At 41.7% G+C, this 20331-nt stretch overlaps 1 protein-coding gene across 2 annotated transcripts in view; it reads right to left on the bottom strand.

The window, feature by feature from the left end:
- Positions 1-1929: 1929 nt before the first annotated feature.
- Positions 1930-20331, bottom strand: part of smarca2 (SWI/SNF related, matrix associated, actin dependent regulator of chromatin, subfamily a, member 2) — a 45285-nt gene continuing 26883 nt past the window's right edge. For both annotated transcript variants that reach the window (XM_068604508.1, XM_068604509.1), the window contains 10 exons: positions 16766-16929; positions 16432-16659; positions 15995-16072; positions 14133-14351; positions 12330-12553; positions 9468-9573; positions 8610-8711; positions 7547-7679; positions 6905-7038; positions 1930-3657 (listed from right to left, as the gene is read on the bottom strand). In XM_068604508.1, coding sequence (XP_068460609.1) covers positions 3628-3657; positions 6905-7038; positions 7547-7679; positions 8610-8711; positions 9468-9573; positions 12330-12553; positions 14133-14351; positions 15995-16072; positions 16432-16659; positions 16766-16929 — 1418 coding nt within the window. In that variant the 3' untranslated portion in view covers positions 1930-3627. The remainder of the gene's footprint in view (positions 3658-6904; positions 7039-7546; positions 7680-8609; positions 8712-9467; positions 9574-12329; positions 12554-14132; positions 14352-15994; positions 16073-16431; positions 16660-16765; positions 16930-20331) is intronic.

Below are 20331 nucleotides of genomic sequence, written 5' to 3'. Positions count from 1 at the left end.
AGCGCTTACAATAAGTCTATACACAAAAAACAACAACTGTGTAGCCAAAATAGAGCCTCTTGCACCAATTAAGGACAAACAAGGTCCCACTGAAGCCAATTATAGTATAAAATCATGTATTCTGAAATGTATGGCTTCCATCAATATTGTTTTTTTAAACCATTTACCACCAATTCAATTCATTTTGTAGAGCCCAATATTTGCCTTTCATATTAGGGATTTACAATCTGTACACACACAACATCCTCTGACTTCCAGTAAGAGAGAAACCTGAGGGAGCCCGATAATAATCTGTTTATTTAGCATAAAATATCTGATCTGATGATGACGTGATGTTGGGTGGAATTTTAGAGGAAAACAAATGCTGCGTTAGAGAGAAGGATAAGTTGTCGTCTACAGAGTTGGCCACATTTTACCTTTTCCAACACACTCGGGACACGAGCGGAGCAACAACACAGAGTCCCAGACAACATCTTTCTGTTGCCATCATTCCTCCTCGTCCTCCTGCTCCTCCTCCTCCTCCTCCTCCTCCTCCTCCTCCTCTCCCTTCTGGTTGTGTTCCACAAACTTTCCTCCCAGCCAAGTATAGCAGCAGGATTTATGTCAACAAACAATATTCTGGAGGGACTACACTACAGATCGCCTCAGGTCAACGTAAACAAGAGTAAACAAATATTCTGTTGCAGCTGGCGGTGCTGTGAGGCTGTATTCCTGGTTTTACACACCGGGTGCAAAACGGGACACATTCATGACGTTGGGTCAAATATTCCCCCCCCCCCCCCCCCCCAACTCAAATCATCTTCTTAATAGTGTGGAGACGGATGTGTTGACGGACATGAAGGGAATTCAGTGATCACAAGTAGAACAGACGGAATTGAAACAGGAAGTCTGAATGTTTTATCTGCGATAATCCTGCCTAATCCCACTTTACTGTGCTGTGATTGGTTGATAATCTGGAAATAGCAAGGGGCTTTCCCACACCGGGAGAAAAGCAAGGACAAGTGTCTTTGGTGTGGGTGTAGTTGTTATATTTCTGTCATTTAGCGGCTGGCTTGTTAGCTAGCTAGCTTATGTTAGCTAGCTTGTTAGCTACCATGCTTTCAAGCTACACCGGGTGCAGAAATGTACCTGAACAAAGCCGCCACTCATCTGGCGTTGGTAAAGTGTCGTGACAAGAGTGTACAGGATGAAGCCCTTCGTTGATATATTTTACTCACTTAGCGGCCGGTTAGGTAGCATGCTAATCCCTAATCCCACCATGCTTTCATGCTACGTTGGTGACAAACTGCACAAAATTGTGCCTCATGTGGAGATAGTGATGTGCTTTCCCACGCCATGAGTGTGTGAATGATGAATTAGGTTGTTTCATTTGACTAATTTAGCAGCGAATTAGTTAGCGAGGGATTTTTTTTTTGCCATTTACTACACTGGTAACATAATCTAATAGAGCAAGGCAACAAATTTACTTTGATAAAAAGTCAAAGTTATGAGATGGAAAATCAAAATTATGAGATCAATTATCTTATAATTTATTTGATTGCCGATGATTTCATTTCTTTTACTGGCCTTTAATGGCAGAAAACCCTGAATGGAAACAAAAACAGACGAGAACACATTAAATCTAAGAAAAAAACATTAACTAAGTAGTTTTACTACCTAAATGTAAGACTTTTAAAGACGTGCGATGACAAATATCTGTGAGACTCGCACACTGTAAACTGTATTTGTATAATCTATCAGGACATTAAGACACTTTCTGTATTTGCAGACTTCCTGTTTCAAAACTTTATTGAGACAGTTTGTAACCAACAAACAAGTCTTGTAACAAAACACAAATAAAATTCAAGGTTGATGTTTACAGTGTTCCATGAGCAGTGTGCCGTTACACGGTCACTGTGGAGAGAAGAAAGAAAAAAAAAACACCACCAGTTTTTTTTGTTCGGAAAATCTGTGAGATTTTATTTGCCCTGGGCTATGAGTTACAACCACAAAGACACTGTGCAAAGAAAGCATAGATTAAGTCACACTTATGGAGAGTCGGCAAAGCACGTTACACCAAAAACAAATGATATACTGTATATCTGCATGTGCACAGTATATTGACAGAAGAGTTCATGCTACAAATGATATAAAGCAATAAAAGGAGGGCTCAAAACTAAAACAGGAACACAATCACCTCAATCCGAATAATTCATAAAATCAGTACATTGTTTAAAATAAACTGGTGTGCTCAATGTCATTCAAGTCAAATATTTTAATACTTTTCCTTGTAATATTTTCTGTTGTTTACTGCCTTTAATAGTCCCTAAAAAGACTTGATCCTTTACAGTCGGTTTGCAAAATGGAGTAACATGTTGCTGGACGCTTTAAATAGCTACATTTTAACTACGATTGATGCTGCTTCTGTTCAACAGCACAAGATGTCTCCCAGTTTTTTGAGGGAGGAAGTGATCACAACAGAGTCCAAAACATTGTCTGTGACAGACGACAACTTGAACGCATTGGAGGAAAGGATACGTGGAGCACATGGCCTTATCTAAATGATGTGCTGCCTACATCAAATGTGGTTACATTTCTCTTAATAAAAGCAGTATGAAGAAAGAAAAAAAAGAAGAATCCATCTATAGTCAGAGAATCAAGCTGCAACTGTCATGTTGTTGTGCTGGCTGTAACATATAGTGTGTGTGTGTGTGTGTGTCAACGTATTGTCTCTGATCCCAGCTGAGTTTTTTACGATGTGATGTCATGCTAAGAGACAGATGCTAACGCTAGCATGTGCCAGGCAGAAACAGTTGCCATCGTCACTGATGATGATGATGATCCATTTAGAGGACGTGGCTAAAATGGAGCATACATAGTCAAAGAGTCAATACAATATCAAAAGATGTATAACTGATATAAAAAGTTTGTATTCTGTAACAATTTGCTTTTACGTTTTACGTAATAAGAGGACACATGTTGAGAAGGAGCACTGACCAGTGACTTCAGGTTCGAGGTAACACAACTGGGCCAACAAAAAGAAGTGCAGGGTTATGGTTGCTTGGCTGTGATTAAACAATTGCTGGTTGGGGCGGGGCTTAGCGAACATTCAATTCCTCTCACATTTGGCACTGCAACAAGGTGAAACGGTGAACCCACACATTAAAAACTCGACTGATTGCTTTTTACTTTGATGTGATCACCAGCGGTTCTTCAAATTATCTATCCGTTTGTTTTCATGACACTTTTTTCTAACAATTTCAATATTAATATTTCATTTCCTAAAAGTGCAAGCAAGCAAGTACAAATCAAGCAAAAGCGCGAATAGCGTGACCAAATCTTTTTTGTCTTCCTTTTTTTTTTTTTTTAAATACATACAGAATTTAAATCAGCTTTTAAAGCACAGAGTTAAAAAATATACTAAAAAAATTGTCTTAAAAACAGGAGTATAAGCAGATTGGTATTGCTGTAGCTTATCGATTATAAGTAATACATTTCTAAGCTGGTAGGAGAAGGTGCGACAAAACACATCACAGATCGACGAATGAAGTCAAAACGAATGAACGCACAGAAATTGAACCTGAACAGCGGCGGTGGAACATACTGTCCTTTTTGTTTACAAGTGCGATAGGAGACGTTCTCTTGTCCTCAGTCATCGTCGCTCTTGTCTGACTGATCCTGCGGAAAGAAAAGAGATAAAAGGTGTTAAGAGGGCCGACAAAGAGGAGCGAGGAGGAAGATTCATTGTCTGTCGAGAGGCGGCGGCTGAATATATCAGCACTATGGAATAAAAGAAAAAGACAAAATTATGCTTTATGAATCCCCTTGAGGAAATTGGGCTCCGATTTTAACAATCCTCAGTAAGTAAGGAGCAGTGTGCTGCCGCGAGGCGCCCGCGGAGCAACTGGCGGTTCAGTGTCTTGCTCAAGGACACTTCAACCAACGCACTATGGAAGCAGGGATTTAAAAAGACCTCTTGGTGAAAGGAGGCACAAAAAAAACGAATTAAATAAACTATTGAAGCCGCTCAGGAGATTTGTCTATGAACAGTGACCACGGCGCCTGAAGAGCAGCCGCCCTCGTGTTCACAGATCAACGTGACGCTTTGTCACACTCTGACCAAGGTCTTCATTCGTACATTGACCTCAAACCTCTCAGATCTGCATCACTGGAGGCATGAATACCATTTCTTCTTTTTATTATCCAACTTGAAAGGCTGAATATTGATCCCAACGTAATTGGAGTGGAAACAATGTCGGATTGCAATGGATTTAATATCAAGATACAATATATTTGTTATTAGGAAGTGGTTTCACGTCACAAGATATCCAATGCATGTTTTCTTGCCACAGCATCTCCCCGACTCTCTGCACTCATTAGCGGTGTGAAGGATAAATGTTGTGTGTCACACGTTTGATGAGATCAGCAGCTTCGATAAGTAACATGCAATAAAACGCACACGTGAAGGACCAAGGACTAAAGGAAAAGTATAACAATATGATAATTTGCTTCCTCAGTTCACCTCTGTGATGTGTGGAAGGGGACAAAAGAGCGATGCTCATTCTATCCAAATGAGTGCTAAGTGGTGGTTGCCATGGCTTTAATGTCACCATTACTGGTTTCACTGTGCCGGCGGCAAATTAGATGGATGTAGGTCAGGTATGAAGAGTGGAGTAAACCCAAAAGAAGGTAAGTATGCGGTTAAATAGAGAGATTTGTCTTCATAATAGAATATTTAATGATCTACAACCTAAAAGCTCAATTAATCTAACTATATTTGTAGATTATTTTTCCTGCTTCTTGAATACAAGCGGCTGGGATCATTCTGCGCTGCATGTCGAGTGTTCTTCTAGTCCTCAGAGTGTTTTTGTATGTTTGACTTGGATCACCTCCACGCTGACAGGACAGAGGCCTTCGCGTCTGATGAAAGCACTTGGATGAGCTTCACACAGATTTGAATGATTTTGACACCCAGTAAGCTGTAAGGTTTTAGTTTGAGGGCTTCTTTAAAGAATAGAAGAACTGAAAATATCAATATTGCACATCCGTTGCATTTGGTGCAGAAACAAACTAGTAAGTCCAACGACAGTGAATGAATGAATGTGCTGCTTTCTCTCTTTTGTATTAAAGTGGAACTTCCTCTCGCGGTCTGTGGACCCCGCTGCATCATCTTGTATCACAGCTGCAGTAGCTCGTAGCTCGGAGAACAGCGATGCGGCTCGGTGCCCCGGATTTTTAAGTTGATCGGACCTGACGAGACAAGAATGGAACCTCGCCGCCCCCGAAGCTGAGCGACTGCTCAGCAGGTTGAGATCGGGCACCGGCTTCAGAGTCTCGGCTGCAGCAACTTAAGCGGCCGTCCTCTAGTCTCCGAGTGTGATGTAACGTTAGCATGAAAACAGAAACTGTAGCAGTAGCGCTTACGTTAGCTCGCTAACTAGCAACCTGCTGAACGAGACGAATTAAACAACTTCTACTACTACAGGAGCAAAGCTACGTTCTTGTACTTGATGACATGCATAGGGGTGGGGAAAAAATCGATACAGCATAGTATAGCGATAGTTTGCGTGGCGATATTGTATTGATACACATATCGATCTTTTATGTAATAAATTATCGGAGAAAGAAATGAGAAATGCGCCGTCCCCGTGTAAATCAAATGTCTAGACTTCCTGTCACTCGTAGCGCCACTGCTGCACAGCTGCTGACAGCTGCTGCACAGCTGTTGCACGACGCACGGGATAACATGAGCGACGCGGCGTTGGTCAAAGACGTTAAAAAAAGCATAAATCAAACTGGCTGCGGGTCTCGTAGCGCTGGAAGCGGACGGTGTTACGGATGAACAGGCAGTTCCTGGGGAAGTCGGTGAAATTTCTACAGATAATATTATGAACCATGAGTCTTTGGGATTTCCACAACAAGTATTAAACAGAAATAGTGGTTATTTTCATGGTGGATGGCGGAAATGAAAACTCTTTGCATGGAAATACACCACAGAGATAAGCCCCGCCCCCTCTCCGGTGCGTCCAGCTGGAATGACGCGACTATGTAGACTGTAATGCAAACAGTTCAGTTTGTCAGGTGCAACATTTATGAAAGTGTTGGTCAGTTTGTTCCATTTTCTGCAATACAAATGATTGAAGTGAGATGAACATCTTAATAGATGAAATATGTTGACAGTTTTCCTTTGGGACGAATTTGCAGATGTTAAAAGGTAATAATCGCAAGGTATCGCAATACCCAATACTCCGCAGTATTGTGATAATATCGTATCGGGACCCAAATATGGTGATCGTATTGTATCAGGGGACCTCTGGTGATTCCCAGCCCCAGTCCGTAACGGTAACCTCTTTCAAACCGGGAAAATAAAGGATGAGGACTAATTAAAAAGCCATTTTCAACAATAAAATATTTTGTTTCTATACATTTGGTAAGAAATGTCAATATGATCACCCTCATCGATGTATTTAAGCAGCTTAAAAAGAGAGATGACCCAAAAGTACCGTTAATATGTGTGTATATATATATATATATATATATATATATATATTTTTTTTTTCCTTCTACCGACTGTTTACCTGTAATTAGGTGCCGGCTCCAGTCGTCCCAGGTGTGAGACAGCTGCTGATTAGACGGCTTGAAGCAAATCAGCACGACTTAAATATTGCGAAACAGCCCTCAGCGTGCAAAAGAAACTACGAATGTTCTTTGAGAGCTGCGGAGGCGGAAATCACTAAACTTATTTCATGGTTACAATTATCATTTTTTCATCAAAAATAAATGTATCTCTCTCATTTGCACATTCAGAACTCTGCCGAGTTTTAAATAATCAGCTGTGCCTTTAGCAGAGGAGAAGTTTACGGCGTTTTTTTGTGGCGGTTTTGTTTTTCATTCCCAGATGTTCCAGCAGAGCAGGACGACCTACGTTGGCATCCAGGTCGTCGTCGCTGTCGTCGTCGCTGACCACCGGCTTGGCCTTCCCGCGGCTCTGCCTCTTCTTGCCCTTGTCGTGGCCGCGCGCCTCCTTGCTCAGCTTGATCTTGACCCGAACGGACTTGGCTGAATGAATGCAGCAAAAAAGAAGAGAGGAAGAGTCACTTCAAGTCCTCTGTGCAACTGTTTGTTATCCCCGTTTGCTCCGTCAGAAAACACACATTATGCTTAAGCGTCGACCAGCATTTGTGCATTGTTTTAAAGTCAATACTTAACAAAAAAAAAACATGTTGAACTTGAGCTCTGGGGAACGGTAATTTATTTCCTCACTTTGTATTGACTCAACACTTTGGGTCAAGGTCTCTGTTTGTAAAGTGAACTGCAGTCACGTTGGACTTGTTTTATCAAAGTTTATTCATATAGAACGGTGAGATATGCGAAGGACAGACAGAGAATCCTTTAAGATACTGGGATCTTGTATAAATATTGTATATTTATCCTCCCTGCTACAGATTGAAGTCAGCAGCAGCTGCTGCCAGATGGAAAATTAAATCTCAAACCAGAACCGCGCTCAAAGTGTAGAAATCTTTACGCGCGTGTTCGTGTTCACTTCATGAGAAACGGTGCGTTATACCCTCGGCCTCCGATTCGTCCTCGTCCTCCTCCTCCTCTTCCTCTTCGCTCTCGTCGTCACTCTCTTCATCCTTGGCAATCTTCTGCCTGGCGCTTTTAAACACAGACTGAAGGACAATGGAGTCCTCGTATATCTAGATAAGAAAGAAGAATAAAAGAAAGAACAGATGGGACAGCGTAAACAGTTGAAGGACATGCAATACTGAAAATAAGGACAATTGAGGAAAATAAGGACAAATAAGGACAAATACGGACGCGGGAAGGCAAGAAAAATAAAAGAAGAAGAGATCGCTCACTAATGGAGAGAGTAGAAGTGGTGGGTGGAGCTCGGTACCATTCATTATTGAACCGTTGACCACAGGAGATGCCATTCAGGTAGAGATAAAATATGGACGAGTTCCTCAATAAAACAGTTCTACATTTTTATGTAATGTTAAAAAGAAGAAAAAAAAGGAAAAATCCCCCAAAACAACAAAGAAGTAGAACAAAGGAAGAGTTTATGGGTGACAAACCCTGTGAGCTTTGAATTTAGGATTTCGATCCCTGGAAAGGAGGACTTTAATGAAGCTTTTAAACAACCTCATTGTTTTGTCTAAAAAAAAATGTAATTCAATAAAATAGTGAAAAGGCCCATTATCGCCATCATATGTTCTCTTTGTGTGTCTTGTTCTCTCTCAAACAAATGCTCCGAAAAAGACAGTTAATATGCACTTCTATAAAACAGAAGGAAAAACAGCACTAAAGTCTTTATATTAGAAAAGCTGAAAGCAGAGAGTGCTGCTCCATAAATAACGATTACCTGACTATCACGATGTCTTGGCTAGAATAATAATCGCTCTATTTCAAATCATCTCGAGCCCTCTGATATCATGTTTTCCATCTTTAATCCTTCATGTTTCAAGTGAGTATAATTTGCAACGTTTCCACTGGTTACCTCGTGTTTGACGTCACATTGCTCTTAGTAGTGGGCAAAGTCTGCAGGTATGCGGACTCACAGAAAATAGATCCTGCACACGGTTTGTAACCTATGGGAGGAACTCCGGTTGCACGCGGGGGACACTGACCTGGGACCCCTCCAGGTTGAAGGTCTGAGCGTTGTGACAGAGCAGCATCACGTCCCTCTCCAGGTCTCCGACGACTCGGTATTTATGGTTCCTCACGCGATCCTGTCAGGGTTCAGACAACGTTCCATGACGTTAAACCACATTTCCATGACTTTAAACCAAATGTTCATGAGCAAACATTGTGTGAAATGTGTGTGTGAACAGTACAAAGTGATAAAATGTAGTATTTAAACTAACAATAAGGATTCAAAGCATACAGTAAACCTTAAATGACTCAAATGAATGAGAGACAACAGTTTGATTAAAAGAATAAACATTTATATAGATGCCTGTATGTATGCTGCTGATATTTGAGCCTCTTTCTTTTAAAAGCATATTCATTGTTTCAAACTCAGCGTAAATGAACGTCATAAACATATATGAATGTTAGCATAAATGAATATAACACAGGACTTTTACTCCAGTTTTGGGATTTTTTTTTCTCTCAACATAACCATTTTAATGACTTTTCCAGGTTTTCCATGAGCGTAAGGAACCTTGTTCAAACTCATCTCTCTCAGGTCTCTGAGCTTTCATCTGCTGTGCTACTCAATGTCTTCCCTTCCTTCATCTAAATCTTTCTAAATTAAACTACTCATCACTATAATGTAATCTGTTAGTCTGTGGATTATTAACCACAGCAGTAGTTTAAAATGTAAATTTTTCAAGGTGGACTTTAAATGTTCTTGTTTTTTAGAGTGAAAAAAAATACAAAATATTGAGTTTAATTTCATAGAAAACAAGCAAAGAAGAGCAGCACCGATGTTTTGTCTTCTGCCCTTTGACCCCCGGCTGCCTGCTGGGTGATGGTTAACGCACCTTGATCTTCTTGAAGTCCACAGGCTTCCTGATCAGCTCGTAATACTCCGGGAGCTCCTTCCTGGACGGCAACTGGACGAAGACCTCGCTCAGCTGCCTCCCCGCCCTGAAACCACGAGAACCATGTCACGTCACCCATGTGGCGTTTTCAACAGTCGCGTAAACGGTCAGTGAGAAAATGTCTTTATTATAAATCTGCAGGAAGAATCTTCAGCTGCCATCATCAAGTTTCTCCAACCCGTCTTCTGTGGGTGAGAATAGTTGATGAGGATGACCTTCATGCAACCCCACTTTGAAAACACCCACACCATCCTTACCAAGTAGCCCGGAGGAGGAACAAACAGATGGGACCTCCACCCCCATCGCTCCACCCCCAACCGGAGAACGTGCACCCTGAACGTTCTCCGGGTGGGGAACCTGAACACCGCCGTTTACTTTTAATCACCTCCAGGTCAATAAATAATAACCGACTGGTGTGCACTGTGCAAAAAGTCAACTATATTTTATAATATGGATATTTTTTGGGATGCATGAACACTTGAAGGCATTTCCGCCCACAAATGAAAATAGATATTCTGATTCTATGTTTTCCTCATTTTTTAAGACTGAAGCTCTTACAAAAACAAAAAAAGAGATATATTTTAAAGTAATTCCCTGAAGTAATTTTTCTATTTGTAATTTTTTTATCTCTTGACTTTTGCACTGCACTAAAAAACAAGACAGAACTCTTCAACTTGATTCAAAATTACTTTTCTGTCGCTTTGCATCTTTTAGTAATACATACCAGGGCTGTGCGGCATACCGGCTGAACCGGTTTCAGTATTCAGTATATGAATCTTTCACATACTGTCATACCGACACAACGTCTGTTGTTGCTCTGCGCTGCGGTCGAATAGTCAAATATTCACCTGCTAACGTCTACCCCTAAGCACTTCTCCTTGACCTCTGTGGAAACGTCACGGGGTCAAGGAAAGATGGGAAGGAGACTTCATGAGGAGTTAGGGAAAGACAACTGAGTGACGCATTTTTTAAGTCTGGAAAAGAGGTACATGTCCGGGAACAAGAGGACGTCTGGTCACCAGGTAACTCTCATTACTCACAGAAGTCCAGTGATCCTGTCAGCGCCACATGATCTGTAGCAGCCAAGTCATTTCCCTTTTTGTTCTTTCCAGCTTTGTACAGTTATGGATTTTTGTCATGGTTGTGTCTTTGCGGTGCTTTGATGCTCGGGTCCACCGTTTCCACTCGCAACACTTTGGTGAACCTTCATCCTCAACAATATTAATGTAACTGTGCTGCTCAGCTGGTCTCATGCAGACTTAGTGAGGGCTCTTTGTTGTTCAGTGAGGCTGGTTTGACGCATTGCTCTTGAACGCCCCTCGCTGACCAACATGCTGCGCGTTGAGATGTTACTTAAGCTGGTTGTGCTGGTGAAACGACAACGTCTTCCCACAGAGTGAACATCTGACTTCTACGTCTGACTGCATGAGAGCGGAAATAGTTGAATAGTTATATTGGAAGCTCATTCTGTGCACGCGTTAAATGCATTTAAAAAAAAATAATCCTGTAATTTAATCATAACGCGTTATTTTATATATGTAAGTAATATGAGTGACTTTGGTGTTAAAGAGCTTGTTTGGATTCACCAAAGATCCAAAGTAACACTAACTAACTACAGTTAGTGACGGCGTGACGGTAAAACAACCGACGGTTTTCCGACCAGCATCAGCGTGACGATGCAGTGTATTCGTAAGCACTCCTCCATCTGTCTCGCAGAAATGGAGCCGCGAGACCCGCCGCCTCGCTCCGCTGAAGAGACGTCAAGTTTAATAAGTCGTAGAAATTGCCACAGAGCTGTAATTGAGATGCTCCGGGACGAACCACCCATCAACTAGGAGAGGAAAGAATTACACTCAGCCAGTGCAGGTTCGAGTGAATATTACAAAGACACGCATGTTATTACATATTTAAAGCAGACTCAACAGGACAGACCACATGAAGACACTCGCGCATAAAGTGACAGAAACAATGTGAGGATGTTTATCAAAGTGTGCCGTGCTAAAGACGTGACTTCACGTCTGTTCACGCTCACCCTGCAGGCCAGAGAGAGGGACTCTCATCTTCCTGTCAGAAAACAAAAGCTTGGTTTATTTTACTACACTCACAGACGGAGGTGTCCTTTTTTGGGTACTCAAAAGTAAAGTAAAGAGTATTTTTCTCCCGTTTTTTACAGTACAAGTGCATTCCCGACCAAACCGGAGCTTCTACAGTCGGTTCTTGTGCCGACATTCAGGTGCACGCGAGTTGGACGCATCAAAACTCGGCTATTTGTTGCAATGTTAAATAAATCATTTCATAAATATCTGGGTACAGAAAGGAATTTCAGACAGTTAACACTTGTAACACAAAGTCATCGCCGTTTTTTTTTTTTTCACAAGCCGCTCAGGAGGTAAACATGAGGATTTAATGGAGAGCCACTAAACAGGCTTCAAAGGCTTTGCGGCTTATTTTTTTAAATTAAAAAGTGTCGCTTTTGTTGTGGTAGCATCTGATACCAACACAACCCAGAGACGTTGATTAAAATTGGGCTTTAATTTAGAAGTAATTTCTCTCTTTATTTTAACATTTGGGCTTTTTTTTTCTTCAAAAGTCCTTATAGGGTTAGCATTTATCTTTTACATATATTTCTGAGCAATCTGCAGGTTTACATGTGAGTTGCGACTCGTCCGTACACCTTCCTCCGGCCTGGAGGGGTTGTGACTTCTCTTCGTTTCATATTTTTTGTCTACCAGTGTCTCCACATAGCTCTGAATCACAGCAAACACATTTGTTGCGTTTTACTTTGTGGATAAATGTGCTCACCCATCTCTGTAGTTGATGACCGTGTCGATGATGGTGTTCATCTGCTTGGTGAGTTTTGGCGGGTTGGGAGAGTGTTTGTCAGCCGGCGGGCGCCCACGCTTCTTCTTGGCCTTGGAGCCCCCGTCCTCTCTGCTCGAAGCTTCCTTGTCCGGACGTCTCTTGCGTTTGCGCTTTTTCAGCCGGATCTCCTCCTCCATCTCTTCCAGGTTCCCATCCTCAACGGCCTGGAATCGGGAAAAAAAGAGAGTAAAGACGGAGTGGGTGCTCAATCGCTTCGAACCTTTGTAGGCGGCTTTATAACTTTTCTGCAGCGGAGCCTCTCTGACCTCCTACCTTCGCTGTAGTCAAAGATGTTTGCTATTCTTGTTTGTGCCACAACACCTGAGCCACGGCCAATGAGATGTATCCGCTTGAGAAAGTCTCTCCAGGGAAGACTGTCACTGTGTGTTTGGTGTGAGGGACTGTGTGCCAATCACCTTTTTACATTCAATTCAGTTACAGGAGCCTCGCGCTGCAGTCTCTGCATCAAGACTGAACATTAATCGCATGCGCAAAGCTGCCGCTGATCCTGACGTTAGTTCTCTTTGGATCTACCTCCACATGAGAACAAACATTTTCACTGATTTTCCTCACACGGACCCTTACTACTGAACATGGACAAAAGAAGGAGTGGTTTGTCTCTCACAGGGACCCTTACTACTGAACATGGACCAAAGAAGGAGTGGTTTGTCCCTCACAGGGACCCTTACTACTGAACATGGACCAAAGAAGGAGTGGTTTGTCCCTCACAGGGACCCTTACTACTGAACATGGACCAAAGAAGGAGTGGTTTGTCCCTCACAGGGACCCTTACTACTGAACATGGACCAAAGAAGGAGTGGTTTGTCCCTCACAGGGACCCTTACTACTGAACATGGACCAAAAAAGGAGTGGTTTGTCCCTCACAGGGACCCTTACTACTGAACATGGACCAAAGAAGGAGTGGTTTGTCCCTCACAGGGACCCTTGCTACTGAACATGGACCAAAGAAGGAGTGGTTTGTCCCTCACAGGGACCCTTACTACTGAACATGGACAAAAGAAGGAGTGGTTTGTCCCTCACAGGGACCCTTACTACTGAACACACTGTTTGTGTTGTTCCCTGATGAGACAAATGTTTCTTCTGGTACTTGTTCAGAAAAAAAAAAAAAATTGATTTATGTAATGTATGTTAACTTGCTGTTGCTCCAGAGTGCCGTTATATTGTTACTTTAAAATAAAAGCTGCAAAACACAAGTTTTTACTTCATTATGTAATTTGGCGCATAATGCGATTAATCGCAGAAGAATTATTTGATTAATCAGTTAAATTTTTTTCAACTTTGCCCATTCCTATACCTAAATATATGAGACACCAATTTTAAAGTACTACTTTACTCCAATACCGTTTGGAGGCAAATATTAAAATGTATATGACAGCTTTAGTTACATTGAGTATCTAGATTATTAAAACAGAATGTGAATCAACTAATAAATGATATACTATTACAGATTAAAAATTAAGCCACCACGCGCTGCACAGCCAAGCAAACGTCCCATTGCTAAAAAACTACAGTGGCCAGCTGTTCACTGAGTTATTGAGCCTTTAAAAATAAAAAATGGCAACGATGTATTTGAGATTTTTTGTGTTAAACCTCGTCGGTAGGAACAAATGGCATTAAGACTGAGAGCCACAGACAAGATAGGGAACTTTGGGAACTTCAGATTTAAACAAATAAAATGTCATTTAGGTGATCTATCTGTATTAGATTACACTCAGACTTTACCCTCAGCCACTGTTTTTCAGTCATCGCGTCACTGTAGTCCACGTCCCGACGACAGCGCGATCCTCGGCCAAACATCTTCTCCTCCTCCTCCTCGTACGTGAGCCGCTCGACCTCCTCTTCGTCTCTGATGATCCAAGAAGGCAACTCGTCCTCCTCCATGAGACGAGGCTTTCGCTTCGGGTTCCTGGCGTCCTCCCGCCGTCGGTCCATGTCCATGCGCTATGTAGGAGAAAGAACACATTTGGTCATGCAGCAGATGGATTATGTCACTAAATTACTGCTGGCAGATATCTTTATTTTTACATTCCAAGCTTCTGTTGAGGTTTTCCAATAAAGCTTCGAAAGTCTGTTGTCATATTTGGAGAGAGGGCAAGCTCAATTCGTAGCATGGGCACCTCATAGAGGCGTGTCCGGTTTTCAGCGCAAATGCCCCTAATGACGTAGAGGCATGTCCGTTCACGTCCGGTTTCCAACTCAGACGCCACAAATTACGTAGGCAGTTGCCACTAATTCTACGAGATGTCACAGCTTTTGCCAGTAATTTTCAAGTCGTGTCAACTGCACCTTGTAGAACGCTGGTGTCAGACCCGTTTTCAGTGAGTCACGGGTCTTTGCGTGGGCATAAATAGGGATTTTTTTAATGCAGCAGAGTGCACTCTTTACTTGCGTGAGTTTACACGACAGACTATTTGTGATAGTCCGCTTCTGTAAGCAGCACCGTCACGGAAACACATGAGGCTCCACCGAAGAATATGCGTGCTCGCCGGTCTGTGTGACCATCTGACGGTATGCGGACCTGGAATCATGTGTGTGTGTGTGGCTCACGTGGTAGAGTGGTTTGCCCTGTAAATCAAAAGGTAGCAGATTCGATACCTGTACTCTGAGGTCTGAGTGTGTGCGTCTGTGAGTGTGTGTGTCTGTGCATGTCTGTGTGTGCTTGTGTGTAGAGAACAAGTTCTGACATTCAAACAAATCCTGTTAAGTTTTCTGATTTGTATTTTTTATTTTTTATAAATTATTTATTGTTAGGATTGTTTGCACTGTAAATTTGCACTGTCAGTTCTGTTTTTGTAACATAAGGTTGCAAATTAATGCTTTAAACATTTTTTTTAAAAACCTAAATAATCGATAAATCAAAATAATAATTAACCGATTAAATACTTATTAAAATAATCGTTAGTCGCAGGCCTCATTTTAATGCCCAAAAATATGGACTGAATAATATTTTACCGGGTAAAAACATATTTTTCACTTTTGGACTTATATTCTGTAATATTTAGAAATGTTTGTATCACACGAGTGCACAGGGTGGTGGTTATTAACACCCGCACGCAACCGACCGGTTTGCGAGAGCCAATCCGCACAAACGTGCTTTCCTTAAACACCAGAACTAACTTCATGCATTAATGCAGCACAATTGTTCGAAATGAGGCCTGTGCTGTTGCCTAAACTCAACTGTAGTTTCAAAAGATGTCCGTTTTAGTTTTTTTTCTTATTATTTTTTACTTCAGCTGGCGTTAGCAGACTTCCTCAAATAGAGGCAGAACTGCTAGGTTTTGTGTTTCCTGCAAACCTGCGTGTCCGAGAGTGACACTGTCACTGTGACCCCTGAATTATTTGCAATTAAGTCTTTTACGATGCAAGAAGAAACCCTTGGGGGACAGTTCCTGCTGAATCTGAAGGTTCCTGAACAAATGAGGATACTTAACCTAATGGACTCGAAGTGATGGACAACCTGTACTTATCTTGTGGGTGTAGGAGAGCCAGCTGGCAGCTTCTCCTCTTAAAGTCTGTTCATTACAAAGTTTCACTCTGCAAAATCTAAATGTGGATTACACAAAAAAAACATGTGCTTTTCTTACCATAAAGAGCTCAAATTCATCTTCATTGCGCGCTATCATCTGGTTGAGGGTTTCGTCATCGGGTATCTCATCTTCTTCCTGGAGTTACAGCAAAACATTAAAAAAAGAGGTTTAACAGTTTCAGCAAAACAGCTCAAAACCAAATCACTCAAGGACGGCATACTGATCTCATCAAATACCAATTAAAAGGCTGAGATTGCATTAGAAAAACATGCCATATCATAAGTGAAGTTTCGCTGATCGTATCTAAAGAGCTGTCTCTGCACTAACTCAATCAAAAGCAGCATGAATAATTGAACTTCAGGAGGGAAAAATATCCATTTAATGCCTTTTATATCTTTTATAAAGACATATCTGATCAAGTACAGATACCTCGTCTTTCTCCCAAGATGGAGGATAAAATCACAACGAACTGGACACACGTTACGGACTCGCACCTCATTCTGCTCCTCGGTCTCCAGAATGGCCTGGAGGAAGGCCTGGCGCTCGTGGCTGGAGGACTTCTGGTCGAACATGCCCGCCTGGATGACCTTCTGGTCCACGTTGAGCTTGTATTTGGCAGCCGCCAAGATTTTCTCCTCCACGCTGTTGACGGTGCAGAGACGGAGCACGCGCACCTCGTTCTGCTGACCGATGCGGTGAGCCCGGTCCTGAGCCTGCAGGTCCTGGAGTCAGCAAAATAGAGAGAGGGATCACGTCAGTCGTCTCGATGTAGAAGAAGAAACATAAAACGTACTTCGTAATGGAAGATTTAAGAAAAGGTGGCTGTACCTGGTGCGGGTTCCAGTCGCTGTCAAAGATGATGACGGTGTCTGCGACTTGCAGGTTGAGACCGAGGCCGCCGGCTCTGGTGCTGAGCAGGAAGATGAAGTCCTTCGATCCCGGCTCGTTGAACTTCTTCAGCAGCTGCGCTCGGTCGTCAGCCTTGGTGGTTCCTGAAACAAATGAAGTCAACTTGTAAAAAAAAAAAAAAAAAACCTTCTTCTGGTACTTCAGATGGAAGGCTAATTGAAAAGTCTAAATGTCTCCAGTGCATTTCGCCTTATCGCGGAACAATTTAACTGTTTCAGAGGCTTTCTAAAAAAGGCCATGTGACAACTCAATTAAGCAGGATTCTAAATAGTCATCAAGGCAATCCAAAAACCACTTTATATTTCGGATGAAAGTCCCAGTGAAATAGAAGTGAGAGCCGCTTTTGTTCTGTTCAATATTTAACAATAAAACAGAATATTTGAAGGTAACAAAAGGGATTTAAATAATATTCTTTGTATTTGATTGGACAACTAAAACAGTATACGAGCTTCTGGTGTGTTTATGACTGTGGCTGATTATCCGCTTGTCATTTTGGCATCATGTGATAGAAGTTCATGTCCTGCCCAAAGCTGCAGTGGCCAGGCGGAAACCTCCAGTTCCAAAGAGTTAAGCCAATGCAGAAGTGTTTTAAGGCTGCATTCTCTCTCCTGACCACCAGGGGGCGACTCCTCTGGTTGTATAGAAGTCTATGCTTCATGTGTTAAAGCTGCATTCTCTCTCCTGACCACCATGGGGCGACTCCTCTGGTTGTATAGAAGTCTTTATAAATGACTCTACTCTCCTGATGCATTCCCTCAGAAAACATTGTAAACATGAGTTTAGGTCTTAATTAGTGCTGTCAAGCGATTAAAATATGTAATCGCGATTAAAACATTTAATCGCGATTAATCACATTTTTGTCATAATTAACTCACAATTAATCGCAATTAATCACGTTTTCTTCTTCTTCATTTTAATGCTCTTAACATGAAAAAGTGGATTGGCTTGCTTTATGCAAATGTTTTATTTTATTGAAAAAAAAACAACTGCCAAACAGGACGGTTCAAAATACAATTATAAAGTGCACATTTCAGGTAAACAAGGGTGATAGAAAGAGGTAGAGAGAGACGACTTTAATTACTTATTGTTTTATTATTATTGTTGTTATCTGTATAAGTTGTATATTTCTATGTTTTTCTGATGTGTTTTGATACTTTAGCAATATTGTTGTTGCAACATTCATGAGAGAGAGAGAGAGAGAGAGAGCGAGAGCGAGAGAGAGAGGGGTGTGAACATAGCAGTCAGGCTTCGTAGGTCCTGTCGTTGATGTGATGTGTATTACATCACTAGATCCTCGTCCAGTAGCATCATTAGCTTTAGCTGCAGTGAGTGTGTTCTTCGTTGTGGTGTCCATGTGTTTCTGTCTGAAGTCATTCGTTCGGTCTGGCTGTGACGAGGGGGCGCAGAGTTAGCATCAGCTGTGTGCTCGGCCATCGAGTGGTATTTCAGCCTGGATAGCTACGATGATGATAGCTCAGTTCACAGTGACAAATGGCTCATAGCACTTTGGTCTTGTCAAGGGAACCGTCTGACAACTCGTTGAAAGTAAACTTTCTATTCATTAGCGTCTTATCATTCATTTTGCCGTATCGCGCTCCCCATTCATTTCAACCTGTAACGTTAGCCTAGCTTCCAAGCGCAAACGCCGTGCCTATTGTTTTGCTTCCGGTTGACCTACAGCCTGACAGCACTAGTCTTAATCTGTAGTTTCAAGTCTTCTTCAATGCAACATGATATTCATTTGGTAAATCAAGGTCAAAGAGTCAAAGAAACCATAAGTATGCTTTAGGGCGGGGCTTACTGCGATTGACAGGTCGCTACAAGAAACATGTACAGCAACTAACGTCACTTAAATACGTAACTTCTGATCATTAGTTGCAGAAGAAAAAAACACGGCGACAGCCGTAATCCAAGATGGCGACGGCGAAATCGCCGACCTTGAGGCTTCATAAAGGATGTCCACAAACCAACGGGTGACGTCACAATGTATACGATCTATACGATCTATGGAAGTGAGACAGAGCCGCTGGAAAGTTTCTAGTGAAAGTTTTTGCCACGGACAGTCAAACACACATCTCTTCCTGCCTCTGGTACATTGCTCCGTCTGCTAACTGCATCCCAATGGAGCATAGCACGAGTCATCAAACATCCAAATCCTTTTCATAGAAGAGAAACGACAGAGATGCGATGGGGATCAACACGGGCACACAGGATTAAAACTGTGAAAGTGTATTTTTCATTTCACTGGGACTTTAAATTATGCAAAAATGGGAGATTCACAGTCCACAGCTGAGACTAGACTGTTATTAGTTGTGTGAGTGGATACTAATCATGTGAGGGAGTTGATTGTAACGTTTTACCTTCACGTTGAATAATTTACATTTGTCTTTTCCTGTCAGCGTTTCAATAAACTTCAAAATCCTAAATTCACTGCCAAAATACACATTACACACTCAACTGTGTGTACAGTCGCTCAGTCACTGCAATCAGATCCACTAGAATAGCCTCCATATTGGACTGCACTATCCCATTTCGCGGCACTACATTTGGGCAATCATCCTTTACTGTGAAAGCCACAAATCAGTGGAACAGCCTGCCTGATGTGGTGAAGAGCTGCAGCTCCATCAACACTTTTAAATAAACTTTGAAAAATCTGTTGAAGTCTGGTCAGCACTGTACTCAATGAACAAAATTATTAGGTTTGGTATCACTTACTTTTGATATTTTCTTTTATTTACTTTTAATTGTTTGTATTACTTACTTTTAACGGGTATTATTACTTATTAATATGCTGTATTATGCTGTATCGGTTGCAAAAAGAAGTCTGGTTGTATAGAAGTCTTTGATTCATGTGTTAAAGCTGCATTCTCTCCCCTGACTACCAAGGGGAGACTCCTCTGGTTGTATAGAAGTCTATGCTTCATGTGTTAAAGCTGCATTCTCTCTCCTGACCACCAAGGGGAGACTCCTCTGGTTGTATAGAAGTCTATGCTTCATGTGTTAAAGCTGCATTAACACAGCCATCTGTTAATCCGTAACACCATCATACTGACGCAGTTTCTGGAGAAGTCAGTGAAATATCTACGGATAATATTATGAACCCAGACACGACGGCGTTTGATGCTCTGACCTCTGAGATTTCCACAACAAGTATAAAGCAGAAATATTGAATATTTTCATGGTGGATGGCCGAAATGAAAACTCTTTGCACGGAAATAAACTACAGAGATAAGCCCCGCCCCCTCCTTGGCGCGTCCAGCTCGAATGACGCGACTATGAAGACTGTCATGTAACCAGTTCAGTTTGTTAACATTCATCAAAGTGTTGTTCAAATTTGTTCCATAAAAATGCAATAAAAATAAAAGACTAAAAACTTTATCATATTAGATCAAATATGTTGACAGTTTACCTTTACAGTTTGCAGTTAAAAAAAAAACAATTGCAATACATCACAGTATCGTGATAATATCGCAGTATTGCATCGG

The sequence above is a fragment of the Clinocottus analis genome, unplaced genomic scaffold (genome assembly GCF_023055335.1).
Source record: "Clinocottus analis isolate CAN_PGR_092001 unplaced genomic scaffold, fCliAna1.0.p SCAF_7, whole genome shotgun sequence".
NCBI lineage: Eukaryota > Metazoa > Chordata > Actinopteri > Perciformes > Cottidae > Clinocottus > Clinocottus analis.
Note: the sequence above shows the minus strand (reverse complement) of the source record. Positions and strands in the feature narration are given on the sequence as shown.